Source organism: Schistocerca gregaria, chromosome 9, assembly GCF_023897955.1.
Source record: "Schistocerca gregaria isolate iqSchGreg1 chromosome 9, iqSchGreg1.2, whole genome shotgun sequence".
In the NCBI taxonomy this organism is placed as follows: Eukaryota; Metazoa; Arthropoda; class Insecta; order Orthoptera; family Acrididae; genus Schistocerca; species Schistocerca gregaria.
The window spans coordinates 120,931,319-120,947,990 of NC_064928.1; the positions used below are offsets into that span (position 1 = coordinate 120,931,319).

Consider the following 16,672-nt stretch of genomic DNA (forward strand, 5'->3'; position numbering starts at 1 on the left):
AGCAGTTGGATGTTGGAGTATTTAGACTGTTGCATATGCTGAAAGTAGGTAACATTTGGGGTGTTCTCATGGTTCCTAGTTGAAATTTGACAAGTTACGGTGTTCCCACTGTTACTGTCTATGTTTAGAGTCAGTGGTGTGTGTGTGTGTGTGTGTGTGTGTGTGTGTGTGTGTGTGTGTGTTTCAGTTTGAATCAGAAAATGGCAGCATACAGCACTGTGGTAACAATAGATTTTTGTGAATCTCAGTGTCCTACTACACGATGATATATGTTACAGCCTGCTTCAAAACTTACACCACAGGAGCGGCTTAAGAAGAAGATGCAAGCTCTGTTGAACAGACAGTGTAAGTAACATTGCAGTTTTTGGTGCTATGTCCCATGTGTTTACGTATTGTCTCATGAATAAGATGGACATTGTTATCAAAAGCACTTGTGTAAATGGTAATTGGAAATGAAACTACATCCATGTACAGATGGAGAGAATATGTACTGGGAATCAGTAGATTCGCATATAAAAATAGGTGAGTGATTATCTGGGAATCAAGGAATTGGATGTTGTTCTACCTGAAAAGAACAGGAAAGGGTACAAAGGACTTATATTTTAAATAGATTGGACATAAAGGTTGTGTGGGTTTCCTCCAAAGAAAGTAGACTATGGCATGACCATGTAGAAATTAACACCAAAATAAGGCCAGGGTCTCTGATCTCAGTTCTTTTTATAACTAACCTGTCATCACATAACTGACTAACTTCTGAGGCCCTTGTTGTAAGAATCATTTCATTTGCTTAAGATAAAAGTTAGAAGTTAATATTTGTTGATGTATTCAAGCTTTGTATGTCTATACTATCTGATGGAAAGTATCTGGACTTATTAGTGGACGTTTGGGACTTGCAACCCTTCACCTTTATGATGACTTGAACACTATTGCAGATATTTTCAGTGAGGTGTTTTATAATGTCTGTGGAGGAATGAGAGCCCATTCTTCCTCGAGTGCCGAAATGAGAGAGGGTAGTGATAGTGGACACTGGGGGGTCTGGAGCAAAGTCAATGTTCTAGGTATCCCCAAGGTGTTCTATGGATTCAGGTCAGGACTCTGGACAGGTTAGTCCATGTTGGGAATGTTATTCTGATATTGTCCACAAAGCGTGCCTCATAGATGCAGCATTGACATGCTGACGCAGTTGGTCATCTCCGAACTGTTCCTCTACTGTGTGCAGTACATATTATTGTAAAATGTGTTCATTTTCAACATTTAATATTTTCTTAAGCGCAATAATGGACCGCACCCAAACCACGAAAACCACTACCGTACCATAACACTGCCTCCTCTGTACGTCACTGTTGGCACACACATATACGTGATAATAACTCCGTACGCACAGTCATTGTGCAGGCTGGACTGCTGGTAGCACTTACAAACTCGAGAGTCATTCCTTACACTGATTTTGTGTGATTTTTCACAACCATCCTCTACAGTGCCTGACCGTTCCTGTCTTTCAGCACTCGAAGTCTGCCTAGTCTTGTTTTGCCTGTGGTTGTCCCTTTGCGTTCCCACTTCACAATCGCATTGGCAGCATTGTAGTTGGGTGGCCTTAGAAGGTTTAACGTGTCCCTGATGGACTTGTTACTCTGGTGACATTTGATGACTAATCCACCTTTGAAGTTACGGAAATCTCCTGTCTGACCCATTCTGCTGATACTGCTTCTTTACTGACAATGTAATGCTCCCCACCTCCTCTTATATTGGTTGGTTTGCCTCTTGTGACATCTAGTGGTCAATTCCACAGTATATAGGGGTGTCCGGATAATTTAGATCAGATGGAATATTTGTTGCTATTGTACTCTCCTCTTAATTCTTATTCTTCTTATTATTATTTGCTTTTACAGTCTCATTGGACCACTTTAGTCAATCATTTCCTGGTCCTCTTCTTCAGTAAGCTCATGTTTCGTTCTTTCTTAACTGCCCAGTATCTTTTTATTCGTTCTGATCTCCTGTCTTTCCTCATATTTCCTGTTGTTATAATCATATACTTAATATTTTGACCATTTTGACGTAGAATAAACATTTTTCTGCCACTAATACTTTTTTCGGTAGTTCTTAGTGAATACATTCAGTTAGATGGAATGGTACACATTCCTGACATACGCATTTTCGTCTGACTTAATTTGGAATTAATCCCAGCTTCCTGGAGAAAAGTCCAATTGCATTGGTACTTATAAAGTGCATCAGCTGTGATTTATCTTAAATAACAATGTCATTGATTTAGAATTTGAGAGTGTCATTAGGTACCTAATATTGAATGGTGATTGATTCTTCTTCTTTGTAATTGAGAAGTGACAAAGTGGAAGCGTATATCTGTTGTGTAAATTTTTTCTTGCTGGGAACAAAATTTGGTAGCTGTATAATGCAGTGATAACATCTATCTTTTGTATGTATCATCATTTAACCTTCATGGTGAGAGGTGTTACGGATGATGATGAAGAATTCGGTTGATGCTGACATGGCAAAGAATCTTTTGTACTTACCTGGAATAGCAGGTCTCAGCAATATAGGTATTCTGAAGGGATACAAATTCTGTTAGAATTTAGTGGGAAAGCAACTTTCCAAACCAGCAGTTAACATGGACATTTTCAGATGTCTCTAGTTGTGCTAAAGGCAGTTTGTCTTTGGCGTTCCAATATAAATTGAATTACACATGATAAGTATTGTAATTACCGTAATGTGCTTTGTCTGATTGAAAGCTGTAGAAACAAAAAGCATAAATGTGATTTCTTTTTAAATTTTTTTTCCAAAGATTTGTGATTCTGATTGACTATTGTGACATTTCTTAAATTGGTATTACTAAAATAATTGCTGGTTTTCAACATCCAAGTTCTTTCGTTACTCTCAGATAAAGCTGATAAGAGAGCAGAGCGCATGAGGCACGAGAAGATGGAACAAGAGAGGCAAGATAGAGAGGATGAACTGCGAGAAATGGCCATTAAATTGCGAAGAAGGTGAGTGATAACTGAAACATTTTATCAAACATTATTGTTAGTATTATTGTTATAATTAATATGCAGGATTTTGTATTTTATCACTAATTGGACAATATTCAAGCAGTCCATAACTGTGGGAGATTTGTGCAGATCCCAGTAAAGTGCCTTGTTTTATTTGGAAGATGGATATTTCATTAGTGCCAGCCATTTTCAAGTGCCCACTAAGATCTTCCAGCACAGCTCCCAGATTGCCAAGAACACCTGGGACAGCTGTCTCTGGTTTATACCAGAGTAGCTGTAGTTCAGTTTTTAAGACTTAGTAGAAAGTTTTTCAAGTTGTTTGTTGAGGATTCTTCTATCACCCAGGATAACAGTGCCAATGATCCATGTTTCTTCTTCTTCTTCTTGTTCTTCTTCTTCTACTTATTATTATTATTGTTGTTGTTGTTGTTGTTGTTGTTGTTGTTGTTGTCTTCAGTCCTGAGACTGGTTTGATGCAGCTCTCCATGCTACTCTATCCTGTGCAATCTGCTTCATCTCCCAGTACCTACTGCAACCTACATCCTTCTGAATCTGCTTAGTGTATTCATCTCTTGGTCTCCCTCTACGATTTTTACCCTCCACGCTGCTCTCCAATGCTAAATTTGTGATCCCTTGATGCCTCAAAACATGTCCTACCAACCGATCCCTTCTTCTAGTCAAGTTGTGCCACTAACTTCTCCCCAATCCTATTCAATACCTCCTCATTAGTTACGTGATCTACCCATCTAATCTTCAGCATTCTTCTGTAGCACCACATTTCGAAAGCTTCTATTCTCTTCTTGTCCAAACTAGTTATCGTCCATGTTTCACTTCCATACATGGCTACACTCCAAACAAATACTTTCATAAACGACTTCCTGATACATAAATCTATATTCGATGTTAACAAATTTCTCTTCTTGAGAAACGCTTTCCTTGCCATTGCCAGTCTACATTTTATATCCTCTCTACTTCGACCATCATCAGTTATTTTGCTTCCTAAATAGCAAAACTCCTTTACTACTTTAAGTGTCTCATTTCCTAATCTAATTCCCTCAGCATCACCCCATTTAATTTGACTACATTCCATTATCCTCGTTTTGATTTTGTTGATGTTCATCTTATATCCTCCTTTCAAGACACTGTCCATTCCGTTCAACTGCTCTTCCAAGTCCTTTGCCGTCTCTGACAGAATTACAATGTCATCGGCAAACCTCAGAGTTTTTATTTCTTCTCCATGGTTTTTGATACCTACTCCGAACTTTTGTTTTGTTTCCTTTACTGCTTGCTCAATATACAGATTGAATAACATAAGGGAGAGGCTACAACCCTGTCTCACTCCTTTCCCAACCACTGCTTACCTTTCATGCCCCTCGACTCTTATAACTGCCATCTGGTTTCTCTACAAATTGTAAATAGCCTTTCGCTCCCTGTATTTTACCCCTGCCACCTTCAGAATTAGAAAGAGAGTATTCCAGTCAACATTGTCAAAAGCTTTCTCTAAGTTTACAAATGCTAGAAATGTCGGTTTGCCTTTTCTTAATCTTTCTCCTAAGATAAGTCGTAAGGTCAGTATTGCCTCACGTGTTCCAACATTTCGACGGAATCCAAACTGATCCTCCCCGAGGTCCGCATCTACCAGTTTTTCCATTCGTCTGTAAAGAATTCGCGTTAGTATTTTGCAGCTGTGACTTATTAAACTGATAGTTCGGTAATTTTCACATCTGTCAGCACCTGCTTTCTTTGGGATTGGAATTATTATATTCTTCTTGAAGTCTGAGGGTATTTCACCTGTCTCATACATCTTGCTCACCAGCTGGTAGAGTTTTGTCATGACTGGCTCTCCCAAGGCCGTCAGTAGTTCTAATGGAATGTTGTCTACTCCGGGGGCCTTGTTTCGACTCAGGTCTTTCAGTGCTCTGTCAAACTCTTCACGCAGTATCTTACCTCCCATTTCGTCTTCATCTACATCCTCTTCCATTTCCATAATATTGTCCTCAAGTACATCGCCCTTGTATAAACCTTCTATATACTCCTTCCACCGTTCTGCCTTCCCTTCTTTGCTTAGAACTGGATTGCCATCTGAGCTCTTGATATTCATACACATGGTTCTCTTCTCTCCAAAGGTCTCTTTAATTTTCCTGTAGGCAGTATCTATCTTACCCCTAGTGAGATAAGCTTCTACATCCTTACATTTGTCCTCTAGCCATCCCTGCTTAGCCATTTTGCACTTCCTGTCGATCTCATTTTTGAGACGTTTGTATTCCTTTTTGCCTGCTTCATTTACTGCATTTTTATATTTTCTCCTTTCATCAATTAAATTCAATATTTCTTCTGTTACCCAAGGATTTCTAGCAACCCTCGTCTTTTTACCTACTTTATCCTCTGCTGCCTTCACTACTTCATCCCTCAGAGCTACCCATTCTTCTTCTACTGTGTTTCTTTCCCCCATTGCTGCCAATTGTTCCCTTATGCTCTCCTTGAAACTCTGTACAACCTCTGGTTCTTTCAGCTTATCCAGATCCCATGTCCTTAAATTCCCACCTTTTTGCAGTTTCTTCAGTTTTAACCTACAGGTCATAACCAATAGATTGTGGTCAGAGTCCACATCTGCCCCTGGAAATGTCCTACAATTTAAAACCTGATTCCTAAATCTCTGTCTTACCATTATATAATCTATCTGATACCTTTTAGTATCTCCAGGATTCTTCCATGTATACAACCTTCTTTTATGATTCTTGAACCAAGTGTTAGCTATGATTAAGTTGTGCTCTGTGCAAAATTCTACCAGACGGCTTCCTCTTTCATTTCTTAGCCCCAATCCATAATCACCTACTATGTTTCCTTCTCTCCCTTGTCCTACTGACGAATTCCAGTCACCCATGACTATTAAATTTTCGTCTCCCTTCACTACCTGAATAATTTCTTTTATCTCATCATACATTTCATCAATTTCTTCATCATCTGCAGAGCTAGTTGGCATATAAACTTGTACTACTGTCGTAGGCATGGGCTTTGTGTCTATCTTGGCCACAATAATGCGTTCACTATGCTGTTTGTAGTAGCTTACCCGCATTCCTATTTTCCTATTGATTATTAAACCTACTCCTGCATTACCCCTATTTGATTTTGTATTTATAACCCTGTATTCACCTGACCAAAAGTCTTGTTCCTCCTGCCACCGAACTTCACTAATTCCCACTATATCTAACTTTAACCTATCCATTTCCCTTTTTAAATTTTCTAACCTACCTGCCCGATTAAGGGATCTGACATTCCACACTCCGATCCGTAGAATGCCAGTTTTCTTTCTCCTGATAACGACATCCTCCTGAGTAGTCCCCGCCCGGAGATCCGAATGGGGGACTATTTTACCTCCGGAATATTTTACCCAAGAGGACGTCATCATCATTTAATCATACAGTAAAGCTGCATGTCCTCGGGATAAATTACGGCTGTAGTTTCCCCTTGCTTTCAGCCGTTCGCAGTACCAGCACAGCTAGGCCGTTTTGGTTAATGTTGCAAGGCCAGATCAGTCAATCATCCAGACTGTTGCCCCTGCAACTACTGAAAAGGCTGCTGCCCCTCTTCAGGAACCACATGTTTGTCTGGCCTCTCAACAGATACCCCTCCATTGTGGTTGCACCTACGGTACGGCCATCTGTATCGCTGAGGCACGCAAGCCTCCCCACCAACGGCAAGGTCCATGGTTCATGGGGGGGAGGTTATTATTATTATTATTATTATGTGGAAGGTAATTAAGACTGTCACTCAGGCACCAATCAGGTCCTTCCTCAGCCAATTTACTGAACATTTACTTCATGCTGATCGCTTCGTGCATTGTCACTGCGCAGTATGGCACAGTGGTTAGTACGCTTGACTCCCCTTTCCAGAGATGTGAAGTTCAAAGACCCAACCACTCATTGAAGCTTACATATTTTGTGGTTTTTGTAAACCGTTTAAGGCAGCTATTAGGATAGTTCCTTGGAAAAGAACGGTGCCAATTTCCTTTCCTGACCTTACCTGTTTAAGGTTTGTCCTGTTATATTTGATTCCCAAGGTAATCTGACACACTATTAAGCAGGTGGTCATAACTTTCTGACTATCAGTGTAACGTGCTTGGGTAGCTCAGTTGGTAGAGCTCTTGCCCGCGAAAGGCAAAGGTCCCGAGTTCGAGTCTCAGTCTGGCACACAGTTTTGATCTGCCAGGAAGTTTCATATCAGCCCACACTCCGCTGCAGAGTGAAAATCTAATTCTGTAAATCAGAACTGTTAACAGGTATGGGACTTGACTGTAAATAATGGCTGTTGTGAACATGGCATTGTTGTGTGATCCTTCCCCATATGCAACACAGATAGAGAGTCTCTCAAACTGGATCTTGTAATACGAAACCTCATAGGACAGCCCTGGTGGAATTTGAAAGTGTAAGAGAGAGTGTTTTTATCTCAGCATTCTTACTTTGAAGTGTGTTCTAAAAATGGATACTCATTTGCATAATTGAAAAGATTGGTATGACATGTACTAAAAATTTTGTCTGAATGATCCTTGAGCTCACTGAAGATCTTGGTTTTATCATGATCTCAACGGGCAGAAATCAAATATTTGCATCATATTATTGTGTTAATGTCATCGAGGAATTATTACGCTCATCGCTGCATCTGTAATAGATATATGCTTTAGATAATGTTTTCTCACATTGAATATAGGGAGCAAAGTGTATTGAAAATCATTATCATAAGTCAATAAATTTGTTAGGTAGAGGATAGACATACTATGAACTAAGTAGACAGGCCCAAAATTTCTTGATGCCTCTTTTCATTATTACATCGCACACCATACTGTTCCTATAGTCACCAAAGTGTTCAAACCTGCAGTTATTATTTACATTAGTTACTGTTATGTGTCCTTTTACTTTTTGTTAGTGTTGTATTTTGATGTGTAGTGAACGTTATTTAGTTATTCTTTACATCTTTCTGTCAGAGACCTTTGATAAAACTCATCACTTCCGTGTTACTTCACTATCTAGATCTTTTAAAACCTTACCAATAGTGTAATACTTTACCAATATTCCTTGGCTTCTCCTGGTATAACAACAAGTAATTTCTGTTGATGTGTTCTCTTAATCTTTTATTTCATAATGCTTTATCCAGTTGAGCACAAAAGATGATTAAGGTGATTAAGCTAAATAATGATTAATAAACAACTACGCTCATGCCTGTAGTGATAGGAAGTCAATGACTGACATTTGAGGAAGAACGACTGAGTTCCATACGTAGTCTGTGAAGTTAATTTGTTTCCCTGTGTGATGATGTCGCTGGCTGGAATCACGAGTATGTCACCTAAGATAGAAAATTTTAGACAATATTATTAAAAGATTATGAAAACGACAGATTGCTACTCACCACATAGCAGAGATTTTGAGTCACAGACAGGCACAACAAAAAGACTACTAAATATGTAAGCTTTTGGCCAGAATGCCTTTTCTGAAATAGACAACATGAATGTGTGTGTGTGTGTGTGTGTGTGTGTGTGTGTGTGTGTGTGTGTTTGTGTGTTTGTGTTGTGTTGTGTTGTGTTTTGTGTGGGTGTATTTCAGAATTCATGTATTTGGTGGTCTTTTTGTTGTGCCTGTCTGTGACTCAACAACTGTGCAATATGGTCAGCAGCAGTCTGGCCTTGCCATAATATTGTCATTATTCCATTGTGGATTTCCGTTGTTTGATGGAAACTTTTACTTTAGAATAATTTTTGAAGATTCTTTAAGGCAGAGTATTCAAGCTCAAGTGCCTGTCAACTAGCAGCTGGGTGCCTACTGGCTAATCAAATTTACTCATCTGACCAAGAGCCAGCTGGCGGCGGTAGCAGAGTGATTTGCTTGTGTGCAATAGGGCCATCTAGGGGTAGCCTCCATTACTTCCGTGTGCCCAGCCCAAGGGTGAGCTCGAGGGGTGTCCTCACTCTGTAGGAAAGTGTTGTTGCAAAGCTAAATTTTGTAGCCAGTTGGCGAAAACTTCATAATATTGGTATTTTGCAAATTGAAATTAACTTGCAATTAAGAGAAAGGTGTACTGACAGAGTTACTTCATCCACAGGGAGAGAGAACGCAGACACCGCATGAAAGAGGGTGACGAGGATGACGAGACATGGGACGACGACAGCCACTTGAGTGTTTCATCACTGGAGTCGTACAGTCCGTCTCAGAGCCCATCCCCGCCACCAGAGAAGGAGAGGCGGCCAGAACCGCCACCACCACAGCAACAGCAGCCTCCCAGGCCGTACCCCCCACCGCTGCTGGGACAACAGATCCTGCCGCCACCGCGGCCGCACAGGAATCGGTGGTAAGGCTTTAGGTTTCAACCCAGTCGGAAAATGGTAATAACTCAGCAGTAGCTGTCTCGATCCTTCGAGCCTCAGTGTACGTAAATTACTAATTGCAGTATCTTTGTAATGTGAAATGCATTTAAATTTCCTCCGAGGAGAAAAACTGTTGCTGCGATTCCTTACAACATTTTTCTTCCCTGAATCCAAAGCAAATAATGCTTGGGCCAACTTTTAGATTTCTTACATAGACAGTGTGTGTATGACCCGGGACAACCTGGGAGATCTGGGAAAAGCTGGGAATTTTTTAGAATTCCGGGAATTATTTGTTGTTTTAGTTTTCAGTTAACTTTTTGTAATTTTGACTGGTAAGAATTGATACTCGACCAAAGGGTATTACAGTATCACGCTGGTGCAGAATAATACAACAATAAAATGTGAATAAGAGGGAAAAATGAAAAAACAAAAATAAAACGTAAATTGCAAAGGAAATGTGCCATATGCAACAAAATACAGTGCTCTTACAATCATTTGCCTACAGCAAAATGTGACAAAGGCTTTAGGAAGACTATACAGTGTTTCATAACAACAAATTGCCTCAGATGAGTGTGATGTCACAGCTGTTTACATTAGATTCGTTTTAGCAGTTACGAGCGGGCTCATGCGCATGCGCAGTTGAGTGGTGTATGAGTAGTACCTTCTCTCATTTCTGGCTACAGAAATGTGGCTGTTGGCTGTGTAAGCAGTTGCAGCAAGCAGCTAGATGCAACCGGGAAAAATTTTTCTGCCACACCCAAGTTGCCAGATTCACGGGTCTGGATCTATTTGGGGGGGTGAGGGGGCACCAAATTCATATTCTGGAGGAGAAAAAAAACCTTGTGTCACAAAGTGCCTAGCATCCAGCACACATTGGTCTATCGATTACTCATATGATTTTGATGTGCATTGCTGTTGGTTTTTGAACACACTCTGTAAGTTGATTTCTGAATGGATCATAAGCCGCGTGGGGTAGCCGTGCGGTCTGAGGCAACTTCAGTTTGGTCCAACATTTTTTGAATGCGTGCATAGTGTCTCTGTCATGGGAATCCTCATCACATCTAGAAATAAACTTTCCTGCAGGCAAAAGGGGACCAGGCTATACAAGCTGATACTATCTTGGTAGGGCCCCAGTTTGGAAATATCATAGATCTGGGGCTGATGTGCAGAGCAGTCTGAGCTACAGTGGCCCGTGTTTACATTTAGTGATTTTGCTGTTTTTCTTCGTTTAATACTGCTCTCGTGTCAAAAGAAAATAAAATGGATTTCTGTGGCTGGGAGCTGTCAAGTGAATTAAAATACATTCACATAAGTAAGAAAGGCTGTTATGTTATTAGTTTCAGATGTCATTTTATTTCCATTTTTCTGACAGCCATCCATTAATCGCCTTGTAGAACATGAAGTTATTTTTGTCAGTTTGCTAAAGAAATTTTTATTAATCTTTTATGCTGAGGCAGTCAGTATGTTTGAAACAAAGTGTTTAGTTCCACACTATTGGTTAATTTTGACTGCTCACTGCATTTCAAGTGCACATTTTCATCTTCTAGCATGTATGGCATTATGCCATAATAAAGAATCAAAAATGAGTTAATACAGTACCGGTACTCCAAGAAAATCTACATCCAGAAACCCACACTGAAAAGCTTAATATCAGGTCGAGGCCTATTTCATTGGGAATCTGGACATACAAACGTGCTCTTTAAGTATCCACTTTAAATGTGCCATTTTAGTATTGTTCACGAAATTCCGATTCTCTTGGCGTATCCTCTGATGTCTTTTTTTTTTTTCTTTTATGACGTAATGTAAAATCTTTCAATGTTTTACACGTACGAACAGACGGGCTTCATGCGCCATAGCAGCTGTCAACGCGCCGTGGTGCCTGTTATCTGGCAGGAAAATATTGCGAATGGTGGTTTGAAAAGCATTACTTTCAAAGTAAATTTCCTTTTACGCAAGTTGAACTATGGGCGAGAATGTACGATGAATTTCTTAAATCGCAGAGCGTTTGATGGCAAGCCATTTAGAAGTATTTCGACCCTAGATCATCACACATTCATGTCGTTATTATGAGCAAGTTAATGTAGTGCTACAGGAAGCTCTCTCTCCTCTGCAGTAGCTAAGTTATTTGTGGGAAACTTTGAGGACAAGTCACTGGACTCGGCTAAATATTTTTACTGGCACATTTTGTGTTATATATCTTGAAGTGTAACACGCGAAAAAAAATCATCATATGTGAAAGCTTAGTTTTTCTTGCAGATTATTAACCTTAGAGACCCAAATTATATGTGAAAGCTTTGCTTTTCTTGTAGCATTAGTATGTATATTAATTTAAAACATTAACTTTTCTTGTTTGTGTATCTGCACTACTTAACAGTGATGTTGCTAGTAGCTGACTTCATCATGAGTCCTGTGGTCTGAATATCAATTGTCATTGGCTGGCAGGATCACTTGACATAAGCTATGACTGGCTTACAAAAGCACATCGCAATCTCGGTTACAATGGTTCGGAAAGTAACATGCGGGGTTTTGGATGAATTCAAATTTATACTTTCGTAATACGAAAATATGCAGCATACATGTTGCTGCATATCAAAAATCTTTCCAAAAGGAGTTTTCTTCCCTGAGTTTCGTTTTCTAAAGTGCTGGGAAATTCTTCACCCGTGTATAAAAACATAACCATTCAAAGGATTGATAAGTTTTACAGTTCCAAGGGAAAATGTACTGTCACTTAATAACACTTAAAAGGTGTGTTTTCATCCGGGAGAAAGTGTATTTTTAACAGGGAAATCTGGGAATTTTTTTTCTCGTCCGCGTCTACACCCTGACAGATTTGCAAAATATTTCTGTGATACAATGAGTTAGCATCATCGGGTGCTGAAGTACTTGAGGTTGAAATGCAATAAACAGAAATTTGCAAACAAATGAAATAAAAGCAATGAATTGGAAACAAAATGGAACAAGAAATTGTAGATGTTCAAATACAGTGATAGTGAGCTGGAAAGGAAAAAAAGGAGTATGTCCATTCCTAGTGTGTGTCCACTAGCATCCCTTATAATAATCCAGCGTATTGTCCATATATTGTGTTTGCTACCACAACAGTCTAGCTGTTAGTTGTCATGTATTTCTCTGTAGAAAGTGGCTGCTTTTCAGTAAATCCGTAAACAGGGGCATGTTTTTGAGTAGCTTGTATTACTGAAAGTAAATTTAATTTGAAAGATACAGTGTACTGCGAATTATTTGGGTGCAGATTATTCACACAACTAAAAATAAATAAAGAGGCACATCCCTCACGCACACGGGGACCGGCAGCACGGGTTTCTGGCCATTAGGGGCAGCAGCGGGCACTAAGCCAGACCGCCAGTGGAAGACTGCTGTGCCAAGCTGCACCTGATAACACACACATTGGCCACTAATGCTGCTGTTGCTACTGCTACCCCTCCAGTAGGCACGGCCTTAAATGTACGTTTGAAAATATCTCAGTTATTCATGTGTTTTTCGATTATTTGTGTATCTTCTTCCACACATCACCCCAAATAATCAGGAGTATACTGCATGTAAAGTGGCATAAAATTATGTTGTTTTGAAAACTCGCATTCGTACAGTAAACTGCTTCTGTTAAGTTCACAAACTGTGAAAAATATCAAAGAAAAGAAAATCAAATTTTCAAGGAAGGAAGTCAGACGATAAATAATTGAATGAACTTGCCTTGATGTTAGTGTTAGTGAAACTTACTTTCTTACAAAAATATATTAAAGAAAGAAATTATTAAGTGATGCCAATATTTGTCAATTAGGCTGTAACTCAAAAGTCTGAAACATCTAACACAGCTGATTGTGTCCTCTATGGCTATTATCAATGAAAACTGCCACATAGAGGAAGCATTGAGTGGCAGATAGTTCATTGAGTGGCAGACTATCCTTTTTGAATTTTTCATTCTTTGATCCAGTCATTTACAAATACAAATGTTGGCACGACAGCATTCAGATAATGAATGATGTTGATTAATAACATGGTTTTGGTGAGGCAGCATTTAGATAATAATTTTGTACGTTCCGTGGACTGTAGGTCCAATAAGTTATTTAAAATTTAAGGAATTGCAATGATGATATTTTCAAAATAGTGTGCTGTTGCAGTAAGTACTACTAGGAAAAATAGAGAAATGCTGAATGAAACTGTTTGGCTGTCAAAAAGGAAATGTGTGAAGCCTTCAGTAACTGGCATAGCAGAATATTATAGGAAGACCTCTCTAAAGTGCAGAGAAATCCTGGTCCTATATAAAAGCAACCAGTGATACCAACATCAGTGTTCAAAGACGAAGGTAGTGACCGATGGAATCCCTATCAGAGTATGTATAGACTTTTCAGCTGAATTAGCGCCATCTTTTACGCATAATATACTGAGGATATCCTCAAACAAAAAACTGACAACTGATTGGAAAGAAGCTTGTTTCTACAAGAAAGGTAACAGAAGCAATGCACCAAACTACTGTCCTATATCTTTGACTACCAACTGTTGTAGAATATTCTGAGCAAAAGCAACTGAGTGACCACCATGCCAAAGAGCATTAATTCCAAAAATATTTTTCACGCAAAATTCGATTTGTACTTTTTTCACAACCTTCTGAAAGCCATGAATCAAGACAGTGGTAGCATACTAGGGAAATGCGAGCAATCTAAATAGGAAATTGCTTACAAAACACTCATTAAGGCCGGTATTACACTATCATTTTTCTTTGTCAAAGTTGATATGTCAAATATTTGTGTCAAAGAAATTTGATGGTGTAAGAGGGAACTTTGTCAAATCTCACCTGTCGTGAAATAAATATGATCAAATTGATGGCTTCGCCATAGATTTGATCATAAAAGAGCACTGGTGTTGCTACAGCTATTTTACATCTATGTAGCATGTTTGTTAACATGGCTTCAAAGTTGGTGTGTTTCTTTGACTCTCCTTCTTCTTCTTCTTCTTCTTCTTCTTCCTTTTTTTAAAAACTTGCTTCGATTAGGGTGGGGGATGAGCAAGGGGCACAGTGCATGTTATTAATTGTGTATTGATGGGCAGTTGGAATACGCTGTAGACGGCTTCATGTCCACAGTTACAGCTATAGCCATTCACCTCTACATATGGAAAGACCCAGGCAGCTTTTCAGCAAGCTGGAATAGAAGATGTAGTCACACTCTAAAATAAAAAAAAATTCTTTCTTAGCTTTCCATTCTGTTTTGTTTATTTTCGAATCCTGGATACCACAAGTTAAAAAGCTCTTCATTTGTTCCGTACTTTTTATTAATTTTGTAGTTGTTGGAACACTAATACCTTAATTAAATTATTCAAATATAAAAATTGTTCTTATTTCCCATATAGAATACTAAACATTTATTTACCTTCACATTTCCCCCTTCAGTGCTTTATAAATCACTTCACACATTTATGGAATTATTTTGGTTAATGTGCAATGTGATGTTCCAGTGCTACATTGTAAACTAGAGTAGCTCTCTCCTGTCTCAAGAAATCCCAGTGCCACAGTTTGCCTGTCCTCTGCACTTTCAGCTTTTCTCAAGATAGTATTCTGTTCTGTAATATGAGAAGCCACATTACTGAGCAAATACTGAAATACACTCTGTCATTAGTAATTCATTTATATATAAGACTTGACGTTCTTCACTAGCAGCTCTCTTAACAAATTTTGCCGAATGCTTTTACTATCACAATGTAATACCTATGGCTTCATCCAAGTATGTTTCCTTTTTTTCCCACTGCTTTTCTTCCAAATACAAACAGTGCAATTGTGGTACTAGGAACTGCAGTGCATAATAACAGGTTGTTGTCCACCATCTTGAAATTTCATGAAAAATATGAAGACAGTGTAATATCCCTTATTAGCGCCACATCAAAGATCTTTGTCAAAGAAATTTGACAAATATTTGATCATATTTTTTTTGTCAAAGAAATATGATAGTGTAATACCGGCCTGACCCATCCTAGAATATTGTTGAAGTGTGTGGAACTCATACCAAAAAGGACTAACAAGAGAGTAGGACAAAAGAGGATAGCATGAAGGTTACGGGTTTGCTCAACCAGTGAGAATGTGAACTAACAGATGCAGATGGATGGAGAATACTGTGTGGAAGTGTGCTTTGAAAATTTTGATAATCAGATTTAAGAGAGGACTATAGGGATACACTGCACCCCCTTACGCACTGCTTCCGTAAAGTTCACAAAGAAAAGATTTGACTGACTAAAGCATGCATGGAGGAATTAAATCGCACGCCATCTGTGAGTGGAACAGGAAGAAATTCTACTGAGCGGTACAATGAGAACTACCTTCTGCCATGCACTTCATAGTGGTTTGCAAAGTGTAGATGTAGGTGTAGAAGGAAGATAAATGAGAAGGATGGTCAGCATGCTAATGCATAAACACTTTAAACAAAAACTGTCATCATTGGAATTTGAACGTGGGACATTTGGTACAATGACTGAACGCTCTACCTTTTCAACCACATGAGATCTGCAATACAATTACTCACAGGTATGCTTTTCCTGTGCTAAGTAGCACTTGTGATACTTTTAATTATCATTTACGCATTTTCTACTGAACGACAGCACACAGCATGAACTAAATCACTGTTTTCGTTTATTCTCTATCGACGTACAACATTTGGCACCAATCTGAGTGTCTGACTGACATTAGGAGGTTTGGGTGTCAGAGGGAAGTAAAATTTGGGCACAAAATTTTCACTAAGTGTGCCTATTTTGCAGGTCCATATGCACAAGTGTAGGTGATGGAATATTATTTTGTAAACAGCTCATTGAAGTCATATAGTTTTTCAGTTACATTTTATAGACTGTATCTTATCAAAATCAGACCTAGGGAAAACATAGCAGTAGAACAGTTATAACCCCTATAACTTGCCAGCCACAGGTTATAAACTAGTTGTGGCAAGTTAAGATTGTGACTGGTTGGGGTTAAGGAGTTTTGTTTTGTACAGTTATTCATCTGGGAGGTTAACAAGCTTTTAGACCAACTACGACTTTCTACTAATATACTAAGGAAATTTCTAGCAGGATGTAAATAATTTAGGAGTCAAGGAGACTACCTACCAAATAGCAGAAGTGTTCGATCATTGGTGGGCACACACAGAAGAGAATGAAAACTTTTCTAGCTTTTGGAGAAACCCTTTGATGAGCTAGATGCATCTCCTCACAAGTGGTTCTCACTTTGATAGTGTATGTTTGGCCAGTTACAGGGCTATTACAGGTGATGATTGGGAGGGGGAAGGGGGTGCATAATGCAAGTCTTACAGCAGGGGTGGTTACA

The 16,672-nt window shown here is 39.0% G+C and overlaps 1 protein-coding gene across 4 annotated transcripts in view; it reads left to right on the plus strand.

Annotated features, from left to right (window-relative positions):
* The window catches only part of LOC126292197 (CLK4-associating serine/arginine rich protein), a 133,811-nt gene that overhangs the window by 100,314 nt on the left and 16,825 nt on the right, over positions 1–16,672 (plus strand). For all 4 annotated transcript variants that reach the window (XM_049986049.1, XM_049986050.1, XM_049986051.1 and 1 more), the window contains exons 14-16: positions 279–345; positions 2,894–2,999; positions 9,096–9,341. In XM_049986049.1, the coding sequence (XP_049842006.1) occupies positions 279–345; positions 2,894–2,999; positions 9,096–9,341 (419 nt within the window). The remainder of the gene's footprint in view (positions 1–278; positions 346–2,893; positions 3,000–9,095; positions 9,342–16,672) is intronic.